This window comes from Podarcis cretensis, assembly GCF_951804945.1.
Source record: "Podarcis cretensis genome assembly, chromosome: 13".
Lineage (NCBI taxonomy): Eukaryota > Metazoa > Chordata > Lepidosauria > Squamata > Lacertidae > Podarcis > Podarcis cretensis.
Genome location: NC_137182.1, coordinates 45558877 through 45575444, shown reverse-complemented (window position 1 = coordinate 45575444; position 16568 = coordinate 45558877). Strand labels below are relative to the sequence as shown.

The 16568-nt window shown below is 40.8% G+C and overlaps 1 protein-coding gene across 1 annotated transcript; it reads left to right on the top strand.

Annotated features, from left to right (window-relative positions):
- Positions 1-319: 319 nt before the first annotated feature.
- LOC307202056 (metabotropic glutamate receptor 4-like) lies at positions 320-7077 on the top strand. The gene is made up of 4 exons (XM_079951683.1): positions 320-413; positions 985-1116; positions 2252-2479; positions 6844-7077. The coding sequence occupies exons 1-4, from the start codon at positions 378-380 to the stop codon at positions 6958-6960; spliced, it is 513 nt and encodes a 170-aa protein (XP_079807809.1). The 5' UTR covers positions 320-377; the 3' UTR covers positions 6961-7077.
- Positions 7078-16568: the final 9491 nt, after the last annotated feature.

The following is a 16568-nucleotide window of genomic DNA, read 5'->3' as shown; positions in this document are numbered from 1 at the left end:
TAATTATCCAATTAATTTATTTATTTGCAGCATGGTGACAATTTATTTGCAGCATGGTGACAAATTACATAAAATAATTATGTGCACTGTTTAATTATCCAGTTAATTTATTTATTTGCAGCATGGTGACAAAGCTCTACCAGCATATCCTAGCCTTGGTGTTCGCTGTTGAAGAGATCAATGAGAATCCCAATATCTTGCCCAATGTCACACTCGGGTTCCACATCTATGACAGCTATTGTGACTCAAAGATGACCTACTGCAACACTCAGGATCTGATATTTAACTCTCATAACTTTGTACCCAACTACAAATGTGGCATCCAGGAAAATGTAATCGGAGTCATCGGGGGACTAAGCTATGAGACCTCCTCAAACATGGCAGACATTTTAGGTCTTTACAAGATTCCACAGGTAGGATTTGAGTATTCAAACAATGGAAATTTCTCCCTTTCGTGTTGAAATTTGATTATTCATGTGCAATAATTTGACTGTTTGGTCATTTTTCCTTCAGAATTTTGGTAGGGCCTCCTTCTTGAGAAATGAATGCCAAAATCTCAGGTTACGTCAGATGCAATCCCCATTGTATTTCTTTGGTGTTTCATTAGGTGGTAGTAATATACTTATGAATTCCACTGCATACTTTTGGTGTTACTGTCAGGCTACTGGATGAGTTACTAACTTCCTCACACCCAGATCTTTTTCATGAGTGACCTTAAGTTTTCAGAGGGGCAAGAGTGCCTCGATTGCTGATTGTCTAAAGTCACCAGCACCACTAGGATATTAATTCTTTCCATAAGTGGCTTAGCGAAAACAACTTTGTAGACAAATTAGGTCAGCCAGACCAAATTAGAACATAGGTCAGAGGTTCCCATCACTAACCTTGAGATATTAGAGAGTATGTGACAAGGTTTTAAACAATATGATGAATGCCTCTTTCCATGCTGAAATGCCCTCTTGTTCCTTTTTTCTTCTTCCTTTTTAGATTTCATATGGTTCATTTCAACCAGAATTGAATGATCAGTTGAGGTTCCCTTCTTTTTATCGCATGGTCCCCAATGAAGCCCTTCAGTATCAAGGGATTGTTGAGTTACTTGTGTATTTCAGATGGAAATGGGTAGGTCTGATGGCTATAGATGATGAAGGTGGAGAACATTTTTTGCAGACCATAGAGCCAATGCTTCTGCAGCATAAAATCTGTTCATCATTCATACGTCGAATTGGTACCAATTTGCATACCTATTTTATTGAACGTAAAGTAGTCACAGAAACACAGGGGCTTTTCCCAGCTTTTGCAGTAAGCAAAGCTGATACAGTTATTATATATGGAGAAACATCTTCTATTTCATGGTTACCATATGCTATAGAAGGAACTAGAATACTTCAGGTAATGCATCCTGAATATCAGGAGAAGGTATCTGCAGCAAAAGTGTGGATTACAACAGCCCAAATTGAATTCACATTCTCTAAGCTTCATGATTTGTTTTATGCTGAAATGCGAGAGCTTCATGGTGCTCTGTCCTTTGCAATTCACTCAAATGATCTGCCCGGCTTCCAAGAATTTCTTCAGAATGTACGTCCTTCCTGGGCAAATGAAGATGGTTTTATCCGTACTTTCTGGGAGCAAGCATTCAAGTGCAGATTTCCAAACGCTATGGAGCAAATAGACGACACATACACATGTACAGGAGAGGAGATGCTGGAGAGCCTTCCTGCCCCTTATTTTGCAATGAGTATGACTGGCCACAGCTACAGTATCTACACCGCTGCATATGCTCTGGCACATGCCTTACGTATCAGGTACTCATCCAGAGCCAACTACAGAACAATTGAGACCAGTGGCCGACAATCTCCTCAGACTTTTGAACCTTGGAAGGTAAAGTTTCTTGTGGCAGACTGTTCAGTTTGCATGCAATACTGAATTCTCACCTATTACCATTGATGCCTTTGTATACGGCATATTGGCATTAAAATGAGCAAATTTTGGAATTTGTCACCTCAAGAGTTAATGCACTTAATGAATACAAGTATGCATATAATGTAGATTTATTTGTTCAAATAATGTCTAGAATGTATTTGAAGAAAATTGACTCTCTGGGGTAGCACATTCAAAAACCTGAATTTTCACAAATTCTGTGATTTGCCACTCTCTTCCCACATCTGCTACCAAAAGCTGTTGTGATTTCATATTTTAATGATAATATTACAATGCTTTTTGGACTTTAAAACTCTCTCTCTCTCTCTCTCTCTAGCTCCACTCATCCCTTCAGATGATGTCATTCAACAACAGTGCTGGAGATGAAATTACGTTTAACAAACATGGGGAATTAGTAGGTGGATTTGACATTAGAAACTTGGTGACTTTCCCAAATAGATCCTACATCAGGGTCAAAGTGGGGAAGCTGGATCCTCAGGCTTCTCCAGGCAAAGAGTTTTCCATTTATGAGGACAGAATCAAATGGCACTGGAACTTGACTCAGGTAGGGAAAGAGCCACACTGCCTCTCAAGTATCAATATTCATGATCATATAATAAAATGAGATGTCTATAGATGTCCAGTGGTGAAGAAAGGGTGTCATCCCTGAGGGGGGTGACATCACCCCCTGGGATGCACCCCCATGCACTTTTAGCCCCGCCCCCACGCACACAGCCGCTCCGGGTGCTGGAGCCCCTAGCTCTGCCACTGTAGATGTAACAAAGAAAAAGGCAGAATTGATTAATATATTGCATACATTTGAAATTCACTGGGAAACTGTATTGAGTTGACAAATAGATAAAAGTGTGTTAAAGAAACTGAGGAATGCAGCAATGTCATCTTGCATTGAAGACTGAGGGGGCCTGACATTGCAAGCATGCAAGGCACATGTGTGATGTCACACGTGCGGCATGCAATGAGTGCTTGTGGCTTGGCACGGTTGGGAGCAGGCCGCACCAAGCACCCTGTGCCACACAGTTGGGAGAAGGTCGGGTGCTGTGCGCCCCATGCTGAGTCCAGAGCCCCCCACCCTGTGCTGTTGCGAGCCTGTTGGCCAACTCCAAATTAGTCATGGTTTCAGCTAGTGACTCAGATACCTTAGAGTCCAGGCTAGCTAGGCTTCTATCCTCTTGATCCCCTTATTGAAGTCTTACAACCAGGCTTCTAGGTCAGTCTTCACCACTTGCAGCTGTTGATCTAGCAAACCCATTGAGAGGACTTCATTTCAGCAAACTGCTGCTCCATCTGTTGCTAGCTTTGCTGATTTATCTATTCCAGGTGTGTTCCCATTCCCCCCTCCATTTAGAATCAGGACTCTTTGCTCACAGGCTCTTCTCCAGAAAATCTAGATTCTAACACCAGTGTTACATGCCACCCCAATGTCTGAGCGGTGTGAGATTCCAGGGGTTCCAGGGGTGGTGTTTCCTTTGGAAATGTGGCACAGCAGAGACTATGGTGTCTTCAAGAGATATGGTTTACTTACCCATATATACAACCTGAACCTTCAGTGAAATCAAACATTGCTCTGAAATATTTCTCTGGCTCTCTCCATTCTGCTGCTTTACTTCTAGGTCAAATCATTCCTCCAAACTCTGTACTCTAAACTCTGGCTTTATCTATTGAGGGAGAAAACCCCACCCATTTGCCACCTTGCACCAAGCCCCTTAATCCTGCTTAATGGTTCATCATCCAGGCTATCACCACACCAGGAGGCTGGCCTGGCAATTCCAAGACTTAGAAACCTTGATTAAATTCTAACACTTGTTGGATCCAGGGATTAGAGGAGTCTGACACCCACCTTAACACCCCAAACTCATAACAATATCAACAATTTCTAACGTCTTCAAAATAATATATGGAGCAGAGACAATTGCATTTTAATACAGAAATTAAAATTTCTATTACATTCATTTTTAATATAACCAGTCAACACAGCCAATAAAAGTTTTAAGGTTTTCTTATTGATTGCAAGGTTTTCTTTTACAGTCCTTTCAAATGTGAAATAATTATTTTGAAAGCAAATGCTAATAAACTTTAAATTGTGCGTTAACAATCAACATTCAAATGGCTTGCTACATCCTGCTTTAGCTATTCCATTAAATTATTTCGCATCTGTATTATTTTTATTAATGTTATATCCTGAAACATTCATATGGAAGGGAGAAATTCTAACTTTGGATAGCTAGTGAAATTAACACTTTATTAAAGTTTAGAAACATCTAGTTCAAGTCATTCTGTCTCAGGCATGGAAAAACTTTCGTACTTTCGTACTGCTGAGGCTGTTAGGAGTTGCAGTTCAGCAACATCTGGAGGGTAAAAAGTTTGCCACACCTGTTCTTGGAAGTGACATTAGATCAGATGTTTTACAAGTTGTACTATTTGCTGGGCTAAGTGTAGGTACAATGGGGACGCGGGTGGCACTGTGGTCTAAACCACTGAGCCTCTTGGGCTTGCCAATTCAAATCCCAGTGATGGGGTGAGTTCCCATTGCTCTGTCCCAACTTCTGCCAACCTAGCAGTTCGAAAGTACGCCAGTGCAAGTAGATAAATACCATTCTTTTCTGTGTATAAGACTATGGTTTTTTTACTCTAAAATAATGCTCAAAATCTGGGCTCGTCTTATACACGAATAGTATCTCCCCCCATTTTTTTATTCTGAGTCCCCCAAAATAATGTGGAATTTTATACATGGGGGCATCTTATAGACAGAAAAATATGGTAGGTGCCGCTGTGGTGGGAAGGGAAACAGTGTTTCTGTGTGCTCTGGCTTCCATCACGGTGTCCCGTTGCGCCAGAAGTGGTTTAGTCATGCTGGCCACATGACCCGGAAAGCTGTCTGTGGACAAATGCTGTTTCCCTCGGTCTGAAAGTGAGATGAGTGCCACAACCCCATAGTCGCCTTTGACTGGACTTAACCATCCCGGGGTCCTTTAACTTTACCTTACCTAGGTACCGTATTTTTTGCCCTATAGGACACACTTTTTCCCCTCCAAAAATGAAGGGGAAATGTGTGTGCGTCCTATGGGGCGAATGCAGGCTTTCGCTGAAGCTTGGAGAGCGAGAGGCGTCGGTGCGCACTGACCCCTCTCGCTCTCCAGGCTTCAGGAAGCTATCCACAAGCCTCGCATGCCCGGCAGGAGGTCCCGCCGGGCGCGCGAGGCTTGGGGCGGCAGCCTGCAGCCCGAAGCAGGGGGCGAGCTGCGGAGCCTGCCCCTGCTTCAGGCAGATGTTGGCAAGCCTTGCGCGCCCGGCGGGAGGTCCTGCCGGGCGCGCAAGGCTTGGGGCGGCAGCCTGTTCTGGGGGCTGGGGTGGGGGGAAGCTCAGGCTTCCCCCGCGCCAGCCGCCGTGCCTGGGGGGAATATTTTTTTTCCCTTTATTTCCCCCCCAAAAAACTAGGTGCGTCCTATGGGATGGTGCGTCCTATGGGGCGAAAAATACGGTACTTCAATATTCCAATCATCATCTGAGTTCTTTATTTGTGTGCCCACTACATAGAGGTCTGGAGGGTGACAACATGAGAACAGGTGTTTACTGTGGTGGCTCCCAATTTGTGGAATTCAGTCCCCAGGGAGGCTCGCCCGACACAATTTTTATATATATTTGGGTGCCAAATAAAAACATTCCTCTTTAACCAAGCTTTTGGCAATAGCTTTTGGCAATGATCCATGGCCTTTTAAAATGTGTGCATAGGAAGATAAGTATCCAATAAATTTAATATAAATATAATAATATAATAATATAATATAATATAATATAATATAATATAATATAATATAATATAATATAATATAATATAATATAATATAAATCTTCTTTAGTGTTCAAGATGCCTGATCTAGTAGGTATTTCGTCCAGTGATTCTGGCACCTGTTCTCTTCTGCATATTTTATTCCACGTCATTTGCACTTTCATTTACTGGTGCTTTTTACTGATATAAGTTCAATTTCCTGAACATTTTCTTAATAATAAATTTCCCTTTGGATAGGTACCACCTCTTTCAGTATGTAATGACAACTGCCATCCTGGCTACCATAAGAAAAAAAAAGAGGGGGAGAAATCTTGCTGTTATGATTGTGCTCCATGTCCAGATGGGATGTTTTCAAATGAGATTGGTAGGACTTGTCATATAAATATAAATCAAAGAATACATTCCTCCCCCTCAAAGTAAGCTGTGGGTTATCTTCAAATAATGGTATAATCAGCCCCCCCCAAAAAAAATATGTTATGGGGTACATTCATTTTCCTACACATAGTGAAATAGTGCCCCTCAAGGAGGCCAAACTTAGATTCCCAAAATGTTTAGGGGTATGCGTACCCCTGCATCCCCTCCCAGAAAAAAGCACTGGGTATAATATATAGTTTTTGTTATTTGCATACAAAAGTTTTATGAATAGTTCTTGTTAAACATCTTGAGTAAAAAATACGTAGAAACCCAGGTGAAACATTTTAGCACCAGCAAATTCCTAGGTAACTGATGTGATGATTGCAAGATCTGTTGTCTGCAAAATGTAAAAGAACGTTTCATTAGTACTATTTGTTTTGGGGTTGTTGTTTTTTGTTATTATGAAAAAATTGTGGAAAAACCCTTTTAAATACAAAGGACCCTTTTTAGGCATCTGTTGTGAGCTTCTCTAAGGAAGTCCTTAAAGCCCCCCAAATTCCACACCCCCAATTTGGATTCATCTGGTGGATCTCTGTCTCCTTAGAAATGTAGAGACATAGAGGTCTTTCACATAGAGATCCCAAGCAAGTTCCCTTTAGAAAGCATAGTCTCAATTCTTTGCATCCATGTTAGGTGGGCTTCTGCTAAGACAGCTATGATGAGAACAATTTCCCATGCATTTAAATTGCTGTTCCTTTTCTCTCTAGACATGGAAACTTGTGTCCTTTGTCCAGATGACCAATATCCAAACAAAGGAAAGGATCAATGCATTCCTAAGATTCCAAACTTCCTGGCTACTGATGACACTTTGGCTATTGTTCTAAATTTCTCTGCAGTTTTGTTAGCACAGATTACGGTGCTGGTGTTTGGCATCTTCATCAAATACCAGGACACTGCCATAGTCAAGGCCAACAACAGAAGCCTCACCTACATTCTCCTCATCTCCCTTCTCTTGTGTTTCCTGTGCTCCTTGATGTTCCTCGGAAGGCCTAATGTGGTAAACTGCCTTCTCCGACAAACTGCTTTTGGTATAATCTTCTCTGTCGCCCTCTCTAGCATCTTGGCCAAAACCATCTCTGTGGTTTTGGCATTCATGGCTACCAAACCAGGATCCAGGATGAGGACATGGTTGGGACAAAGGCTGACTTATTCCATTGTCCTTTCCTGCTCCAAAATTCAAATAGGAATCTGTACTCTGTGGCTGGCAACTTCTGCACCATTCCCAGATGTGGACACATACTCAGTGACTGAAGAAATCATATTGCTATGTAATGAAGGCTCAAGCATCATGTTTTATTGTGTCCTGGGCTACTTGGGCTTCCTGGCCTTTCTCAGCTTCACTGTAGCTTTCCTAGCCAGGAAGTTGCCCGACAGTTTTAATGAAGCCAAGTTCATCACTTTCAGTATGTTGGTCTTTTGCAGTGTTTGGCTCTCCTTTGTTCCTACATACCTGAGCACAAGTGGAAAATACATGGTGGCTGTGGAGATCTTCTCCATCTTGGCTTCCAGTGCTGGGCTACTGTGTTGCATATTTTTCCCTAAATGCTACATCATTCTACTGAAGCCTGAGTTGAACAACAAAGATCAACTGATCCGAAGAAAGCTATAAATAATAGAAGGGTTTATGCTTCCAATTTTTTTCTTGGTGTTCTACACATAATCATCAGATATGTGTAAATAAGCAGGGACTAATTACAACAGTTTTTGTTCTGTGGTTTTGCATAGTGATTTTAAAAAGAAAGAAAGAAAACCCATGAAAATAGATGCAAGTCTCACCAAGAGGCTAAAATGTTAACAGGATATGCAATTCAGTGCAAGTAAGATATATGAACTCTTTGTTCCTTGATTGGCCAATAAGTTGAAAACAGGAATAGAAAACATGTATATTACTGTGGCAGAGTTTTTTCAGAAAATTACAGTTGATGTTAGAGCTCTGGTATAAATAGAATAAACTCCAGGAAGACTAAAAGCTGCAATGCTGTAACCATGAGACTAGTTGAAGGGTCTTTGTTACTAACCAGTGGCTCAAGATCTGGCCAACACCAACATTAAGTTAGAATATGTTCCTATTCACACAATGTGGATAGATAAGTGTTTGATGTTTCCTCAATATGCTATGATTTTTTAAAAAATTCTGCTTAATTATATTGATTGGTTTCACGGATAGTAGTGCCCTGTTGTGACCTGCCCTTTGATTGTTTTGTGATGAAAGTCAATAAACTAGTAAATAAATTGGGAACACATATCAACTGTGTTCAATTGAATGTGTTTCCTGCTGTTTCTTTCTATTGGTTTGTTATTTACCCCTTCCCAAAAACCTCACGGCCTTACTCAGTGCAGGGAATTGGCTGGGCTACTAAGTATGTTACAGTGGTTAAAGGCTGTTAGCAGAGGGAGAGCCAGAGAATAAAGACATCAGATTGCAGCTCCATTACAAGGTGCAGACTGCAGTGGTCACAGATGACAGTTTACTGTCTATAATAGATTCTGAAGCATTCTTCAAATCCCTTCAAATCTTACTTTTAGTAATAAATTAAAATAGTAGTAATAACACTAATAATGCTATTTGAAATTGTCTATTCTAAAAGAAGAGAATTTTGTTTGAAACCTTTGTCACATTTGGTGGGACCTGTGTTAAGCTTCCCAAACTTCATTTAATTGTTCATTTATTGCTTTCAAAAAAATTGTCGACCTGCCCCACACTGCAACAGGCAAGTTGTGACAAAACAATAACCCTCATCCCCAGGGGGAACCTTGAAGTTCCCTTCCAACTATGTGATGCAACAAATATGTTTCATTCAAAGAAACCATATTTTCAACAGGCAAGAACGTTGCAGAAGTTATTATTTCCCCTGCAATTATCTAAATTAGTATAATCAATTCAATTGACCAAAGCTCCAGTGGCTTCACAGAAGACAGAAGGGGAAAACATTCAATTGGAACGTCTGAAATGATTATAAGTTCTCCAGTGTTCCATAGACAGCTAAGATTAGGGAATAGAGAGAGTTAGGGCTGTGTCATTTTGACCAGTTTCTCTCTTACTTTGTAGAGCTCACATTTCAAATTGATGTAGTTTAATTGGCATTCAAGATATGCTTTTGTGGTGTTATTGAGGTTAAAGTTAAGGTGGATAGGAGTCCCTTTGAGTAGTGTGTTGGCAGAGTCAGCTGCTAATAAAGTCATCTTGCTCAAATGAGGTCAATAGTTCTAATGATATGGTAAACTGAGAGACGTGGGAGATTTCATGTGTGGACGGAAGGTTACTATTAGGATGGTGATTTTTCTCCTTCTGCTTCCAAACATGGTGTGCAAAGTGCATAGTATTAGCTGCAGCAGAAAGAAACCTGTAAGCGTTCTACATGAGTGGTATGAGCCAGGCGATCTTCTCATTGGTGGGATGACAACTCTTATACATTATGTTATCCCTGATTTGTCATTCAAAAAGCAACCTTCCCCAGTACTGCTTGAAGAATCTCTGTAAGGAATTGTTTCCTTCTATAAAACTGCAGTGTGTGTGTGTGTGTGTGTGTGGTGTTTTATGTTTCTATAGTTGACTGCCTCTTTGAATTCATGTTCCCATCATTTATTTGAAAAAGACTACACACGGTCCCCATTATCTGCCTGTGCTCTGTGTAAATTCACTTATTTGAATGTAAAGAATTATGTCCAAACTTCTCTATACACTCTGCAGATTCAGATATCTAAACAGCCAGCACTTGCCCCCTTTCTTACTTCCTTGCTTGTTTGTTCTTTGCTGGTTGACGGCAGCCGTTTTCAGGCAGAAAACCATGCAGGGAGGGAGGGAGCAAGATCAGATGAATAACAGAGCAGGAGAGATCAGACAAATCACTTCTCTCTTTGTCTCTCTTTTGCTGGTTGACTGCAGTCTTTTCAGGAGGAAACCATGTGAGGGGACATGGGGTCAGATAAATCCAAGATTATAAATGTTCCAATAGGAATAAATTTCATGTTTTGATTCCTGAATGGCTTTCTAAGCTAGACATACCAAGATATGTAAAGATAAATGCATAGGGTGGAAATCAATGCACATTCCCACTTGTGCAATGCAGCTTTCTCCTTCTCTCATTTGAATTACTCTCAAAATCTTTTCTAGAAGGTTGGAGAACCATTCGGGACAATTTTTGAAGTGACAGTCCATGAGCGGAACTCCAATCTCACTGTGTTGGAAAACCCACATTGATTTCATTTCACACCGTATCTTTATTTGACATCTCCAACACTACATGAAGAATGTAAATTTTAATTATAGTAGTAGTAATAATCATCATCATCATCATCATCATCATCATCATCATCATCACAAATGGAAATACTGGATCATAGATATGAATTAATTAAAGCATCCTTCAAAGAAGCAGGGTTTGTTTGGTTTTTTGAATGATTTATGCTATAAAACAACTTACTAAAGAAATCAGTACTACAAACCATTAGACATAATTGTTCTGTCTGTGTCTGCATACAGGGAACAGCTATAAGGAAGTCTTCCAGGACATGCTTTTCATGTAAAGGGTTGCAGTTTAAATTATTGGCATTCACTGGTAGGGCTGACAAAGACTTGCATGCTACAACATGAAAGTAAATGATATAAGAAATGCTGAGCTAGATGGACTTAGTAGAAGGCAGTCCCCTGCATTCCGTTCTATTTCCACTCAAAACTGGGTTTCAAATTTTTAAAAGGAAGGTCTGAAGGTACACAGACAAGTATGAAATTGATGCATTTTTAGGAGATTTCAGAAATTACCAGTGATTCCAAACACAGTATCGTACTTCTGTGACCCAGCTGGTGCCCATTGCTGAAATTGTCTAGAGTTAAAAAAGAATGCATGTAATATTACATATAGTACAGTGAAATTCAAGGAAATATTTCATATCCTCTATGTAGATTGTTCTACTGTCTATATATTCTGAGTTACAATAACTCTGATCTGGTTGAATGGAACTCCAAAAACAGAATTATATCATGCACAAGTCTAATAACCATAACATAGCTTTTTTTCTTGCCAATGGGATTTAGCTAATGACTAACTTTCCTGGCTGTGCCCACTCTTTATAGCTGGGCACTTTCAGCTCTTAGATCTAGTTGAAAACAGTGTTAAAATAATTTACTTTAATTTTCCAATGAAATTGCAAGTCCCTTCATTTGCAGAGTGGTGACAAAGTTCTACCAGCATATCCTAGCCTTGGTGTTCGCTGTTGAAGAGATCAATGAGAATCCCAATATCTTGCTCAATGTCACTCTGGGGTTCCACATCCATGAGAGCTACTGGGACCCAAAGATGACCTACCGCAACACTCAGGATCTGATCTTTAACTCACATAACTTTGTGCCCAACTACAAATGTGGTATCCAGGAAAATGTAATAGGAGTCATCGGGGGACTGAGCGCTGAGACCTCCTCAACAATGGCAGATATCTTAGGTCTTTACAAGATTCCACAGGTAGAATTTGATTTTCCAAACAATAGGAATTTCCAATTTTCATGTAGGAATTTGGTGACACAAAAAGTGAAGTCTGTATTTTTTCTTGTTATTATCCTGTCATCCCAGGGTGGCCTATACAGTGGTACCTCGCAAGACGAATACCTAGTAAGATGAAAAACTCGCAAGACGAAAGAGTTTTTCGTTTTTTGAGTTGCTTCGCAAGACGGATTTCCCTATGGGCTTGCTTCGCAAGACGAAAATGTCTCGCAAGTTTGTTTCCTTTGTCTTGCAAGTTTGTTTCCTTTTTCTTGAAACCGTGCATTCAGGGGGTGCAGTTGCGACTTGACTTCGAGGAGCAACTCATAGCACGCGGTGTGGTAGCCTTTTTTGAGGTTTTTGAAGACTTTGGTGATTTTTGAAGCTTTTCCAAAATCTGTGCTTCGCAAGACGAAAAAAACCGCAAGACGAAAAAACTCGCAGAACGAATTAATTTCGTCTTGCGAGGTACCACTGTACAGAACATAGTAATATTCTATCTATCTATCTATCTATCTATCTATCTATCATCTATCATCTGTATCTATCTATCTGTCTATCATCTATCTATCTATCTATATCTATCTATCATCTATCTATCATCTAATTTTACTTGGAGAATGACAGCTCCTGGCTGTGCCTTTGTGAGGTATATATGTAAGCGTTGGCTGTCAGGGCTTTCCAGTAACATGCATGATGATTTCGCAGTCTGGTTCTCTTTCCTGCAGAATATTGGTTGTTTCTTTTTGGAGAGAATGCATTTTAAAAACAAAACTTTAGGCAAAGTCAGATGAAAGCCATACTGCATTTCTTTGGTGTTATATTTGGTAATAATTTATTGTTGGGGAGTAGATTCATGCTTCAGTTCTTAAGAGACCTACCAGGGATGTAAGCTTCCTTGAGGTTTTTTCTCCATTGATTCAATTTGATGCTTGACTGACACACTTATGAATTTTACTGCATGTTTTTGGTGTTAAAAAAAGGTAAAGGTACCCCTGCCCGTACGGGCCAGTCATGAGCGACTCTGGGGTTGCGCGCCCATCTCGCTTAAGAGGCCGGGAGCCAGTCATGTCCGAGGACACTTCCGGGTCACGTGGCCAGTGTAACGAAGCTGCTCTGGCGAGCCAGCACCAGCGCAGCACACGGAAACGCTGTTTACCTTCCCGCTATAAAGCGGTACCTATTTATCTACTTGCACTTAAGGGTGCATTCGAACTGCTAGGTTGGCAGGAGCTGGGACCGAACGACGGGAGCTCACCCCGTCGCGGGGATTCGAACCGCCGACCATACAATCGGCAAGTTCTAGGCGCTGAGGTTTTTGCCCACAGCGCTACCCGCGTCCCCCATTTTTTGGTGTTACTGTCAGCCTATTGTTATTAATTCTCTCACTCACAGAAACCCCTGGTTCATGCAGCTGGGGCATTCCTTTGTTGATCATCCTCTTCCTTGTATAGCATATTTTATTTATGAAAGATAGCATTGCTGATGCTCTTTCATGGAACCTGACAGAGACGTTTTGCCTGCTGATCTCACAGGCCAGAACCCACATAAACGTGATTTCACCAGCAGTGTGGGAATTGGAGACTTCAGTCCAAGAAGGCTGTGTTACTTGCATCCAGCACTTGTGTATGCTACATATCAAAATGCAATGAGTTTTATGGTCAGCTGTTACAATCTGTATCAATGGGTAAGAGTGTCGAGTTTTGCATTGAATGTGGGAAATGGTAGTCATTCTGTCTTTCTGTTTCATGCTCCTATTCCTACATGCTTTTTTTGAAGGGGGAATTTCAGCTTGGAAAGATGGATATGTGCCAAGTTTTTAAATAATATACTGAACTCCTCCTCCAACATTGAAATGGTGCACTTTTGTTTGTTTGTTCATTTTAGATTTCATATGGTTCATTTCAACCAGAATTGAATGATCAGTTGAAGTTCCCTTCTTTTTATCGCATGGTCCCCAATGAAGCCCTTCAGTTTCAAGGGATTGTTGAGTTACTTGTGTATTTCAGATGGAAATGGGTAGGTCTGATGGCTGTAGATGATGAAGCCGGAGAACATTTTTTGCAGACCATAGAGCCAATGCTTCTGCAGAATAAAATCTGTTCAGCATTCATACGTCGAATTCGTAAAAATTTGCATAATTTCCTTGATCCAGGAAAAGTAGTCGTAGAAACACAGGCATTGTTGCCAGCTTTTGCGGTAAGCAAAGCTGATGTGATTATTATATATGGAGAAACCTCTTCTATTTCATGGTTGCCATATGCTATAGCAGGAACTATAATGTTTCAAGAAACATATCCTGAATATCCGGAGAAGGTATCTGCAGCAAAAGTGTGGATTACAACAGCCCAAATTGAATTCACATCATGTGCCATGCTAAAGATATTTAATATGGATATGGAAGGGCTTCATGGTGCTCTAACCTTTGCAATTCACTCAAGTCATCTGAGAGGCTTTAAAGAGCTTCTTCAGAATGTACATCCTTCTTGGAAAAAGAAAGATGGTTTTATCAAGGAATTTTGGAAACAAGCATTCAGCTGTAAATTTCCAAATGATACTGAGCCAATATACATCAAAAAGATATGTACTGGAGAAGAGATGCTGGAGAGCCTTCCTGCACCTTATTTTGCAATGAGTATGACTGGCCACAGCTACGCTATCTATAATGCTGTCCATTCTCTGGCACATGCCTTACATATCACATACTCATCCAGAGCCAACTACAGAATAACTGAGGCCGGGAGCCGACCATATCCTTGGAATGTGGAAACATGGAAGGTAATACTCCCTTTTGTAAAGTATCCAGTTTACATGCAGTTATTGCTCTGGTGTCTCCCCTTCTGGGATGCCATTGGGAGCCAAGGACTGCACCCACTTGAAAGCAGCAGATAGATAATGGAAGGACCCTCAAAGAGAGTCCGGGAATTGAAGCATCCCCAGTTTGGGAGAATGGCAGAAGAAAGGAAAGTTCCCAGGAGAGACCTAGGAGGCTCTGCCATTGTCTGTGGGTGACTCAGATGAAGCGCTACTTCAGGTACAGAGAATGGAACCTTTGAATGGTGACCCCCAGCCTATGAAATGCTCTTCACATGGAGGCACACCTGACATTACTGGCTCCCTTTGGGCACCAGAAAAAATGTTTCTTCCCAGTTAGGTTTTGTACCCATAATTTGGAGAGTTTTGGATGTGCTCCATTTCAGCTTTGCACTGCTTTTAGTTTTTGTACTATATTGTAAGCTGCTTTTTGTAAAACCCAAGTGACCTATAATTCAATAAATAATAACTGGATCGTATCTATATGCCTGGTAACACTTACAAAGAATTGTAGCAGATGAGTAAAGCAGGGCTTACTCTTTCAGAAACTATGCAGATTCTGATTAAGCGAATCAGCCTGTAATCTCCAGGGTTTCCCTGGATCCCTTTTTCAAAAAGTTGGTGTTACATTGGCCTATCCTCAAGCATGGAGCCTGATCTTAGGGAGAAGTTACATATTTTAATTAGCAGTTCAGCAAATACATAGTTGAGCTCTTAAATAACTCAGGTAGATGCCATCCAGGACAGGCAATTTGTCAATTTTTATTTTGTCAATAAGGCCTTGGACTTATTTCAGGTCAACACTATTCCCCTCAGTTCTTCAAATGTACTTCCTGCGGAGGGCAGCTCAGGCACAGGGATTTGCCCCATGTCTTCAACTTTGAAGATTGATGGGGGGGGGGGGAATCATTCAGTTTCCCTGAAAACTCCTTATCTTCTTTTAACACACGTTTGACTCATTTGTCATCCAAGAGTCCTAGCACCTCCTTAGCGAGATTCTTGCTACTCAACTATATTAATAATGTGTTGTTGCTGCTCATTATGTTTTTAGCGATGTGCACAGTGCACTTATCGCTTGCTTGCATTTAGTTTACCAAACTTTTGTTCCTTTCCCCCTGCTCATTTCAAAAGGAATTCACTCCTCTACAGAAAGCCTTCTTGCTTCAAGCAATGGCAATATTAAAATTCTTTATAGACTTTTAATCTCTCTCTTTCTCTTTCTAGCTCCACTATTTCCTTCAGAGGAGAGAATCCAAGCACCTCCTTAGCCAAATTCTTGCTACACAACTATTTAAATAATGTTTTACTGCTGCTCTTTATGATTTTAGCAATGGGCACAATGAAATGTTTTTTAGCTTATCTTATTGCTGACTTGCATTTATCTTACCCTAGCTTGTGTTCCTTTCCCCTCCTCATTTCAACAAGAATCATGTTCTCTAGAGGAAGACTTGCCTCCAATAGTGGTAATAGTCTTAGTTTTCCTCCCTAAATATATTTGGCAGCACATTCAAATCCTGAATTTCCACTGGTTTGATTTTTTTTGCCACTCTTCCCATATCTGCTACCCAAAGCTGTTGTGATCTCATATTTTAATGATAATATTACAATGCATTTTTGACTTTAAAACACTCTCTCTCTCTCTCTCTCTAGCTCCACTCATCCCTTCAGATGATGTCATTCAACAACAGTGCCGGAGATGAAATTGCATTTAACAAACATGGAGAATTAGTAGGTGGATTTGATATTAGAAACTTGGTGACCTTCCCAAATGGATCCTACATCAGGGTCAAAGTGGGGAAGCTGGATCCTCAGGCTCCTCCGGGCAAAGAGTTTTCCATTAATGAGGACAGAATCAAATGGCACTGGAACTTGACTCAGGTAGGGAAAGAGCCATACTACCTCTCAAGTAGCGACATTCATGATCAAACAATAAGACGGCTAACCAGTAATATCAGGAATAACATCAAATATACTTTGCCAAACCCCAGTAAGCTTGTGACATGCCCGCTATAAATGTATAAAGGTTTCCCCATAAATGTAGAAGGTTGTAGCTCCACCATCAAAGGGATGGCGTTGAAAAGGTGATGCACAAAAGCTCAGCTGGAGTCCAGTGCTAGAAAAACGCTACCTTCAGCAACGCC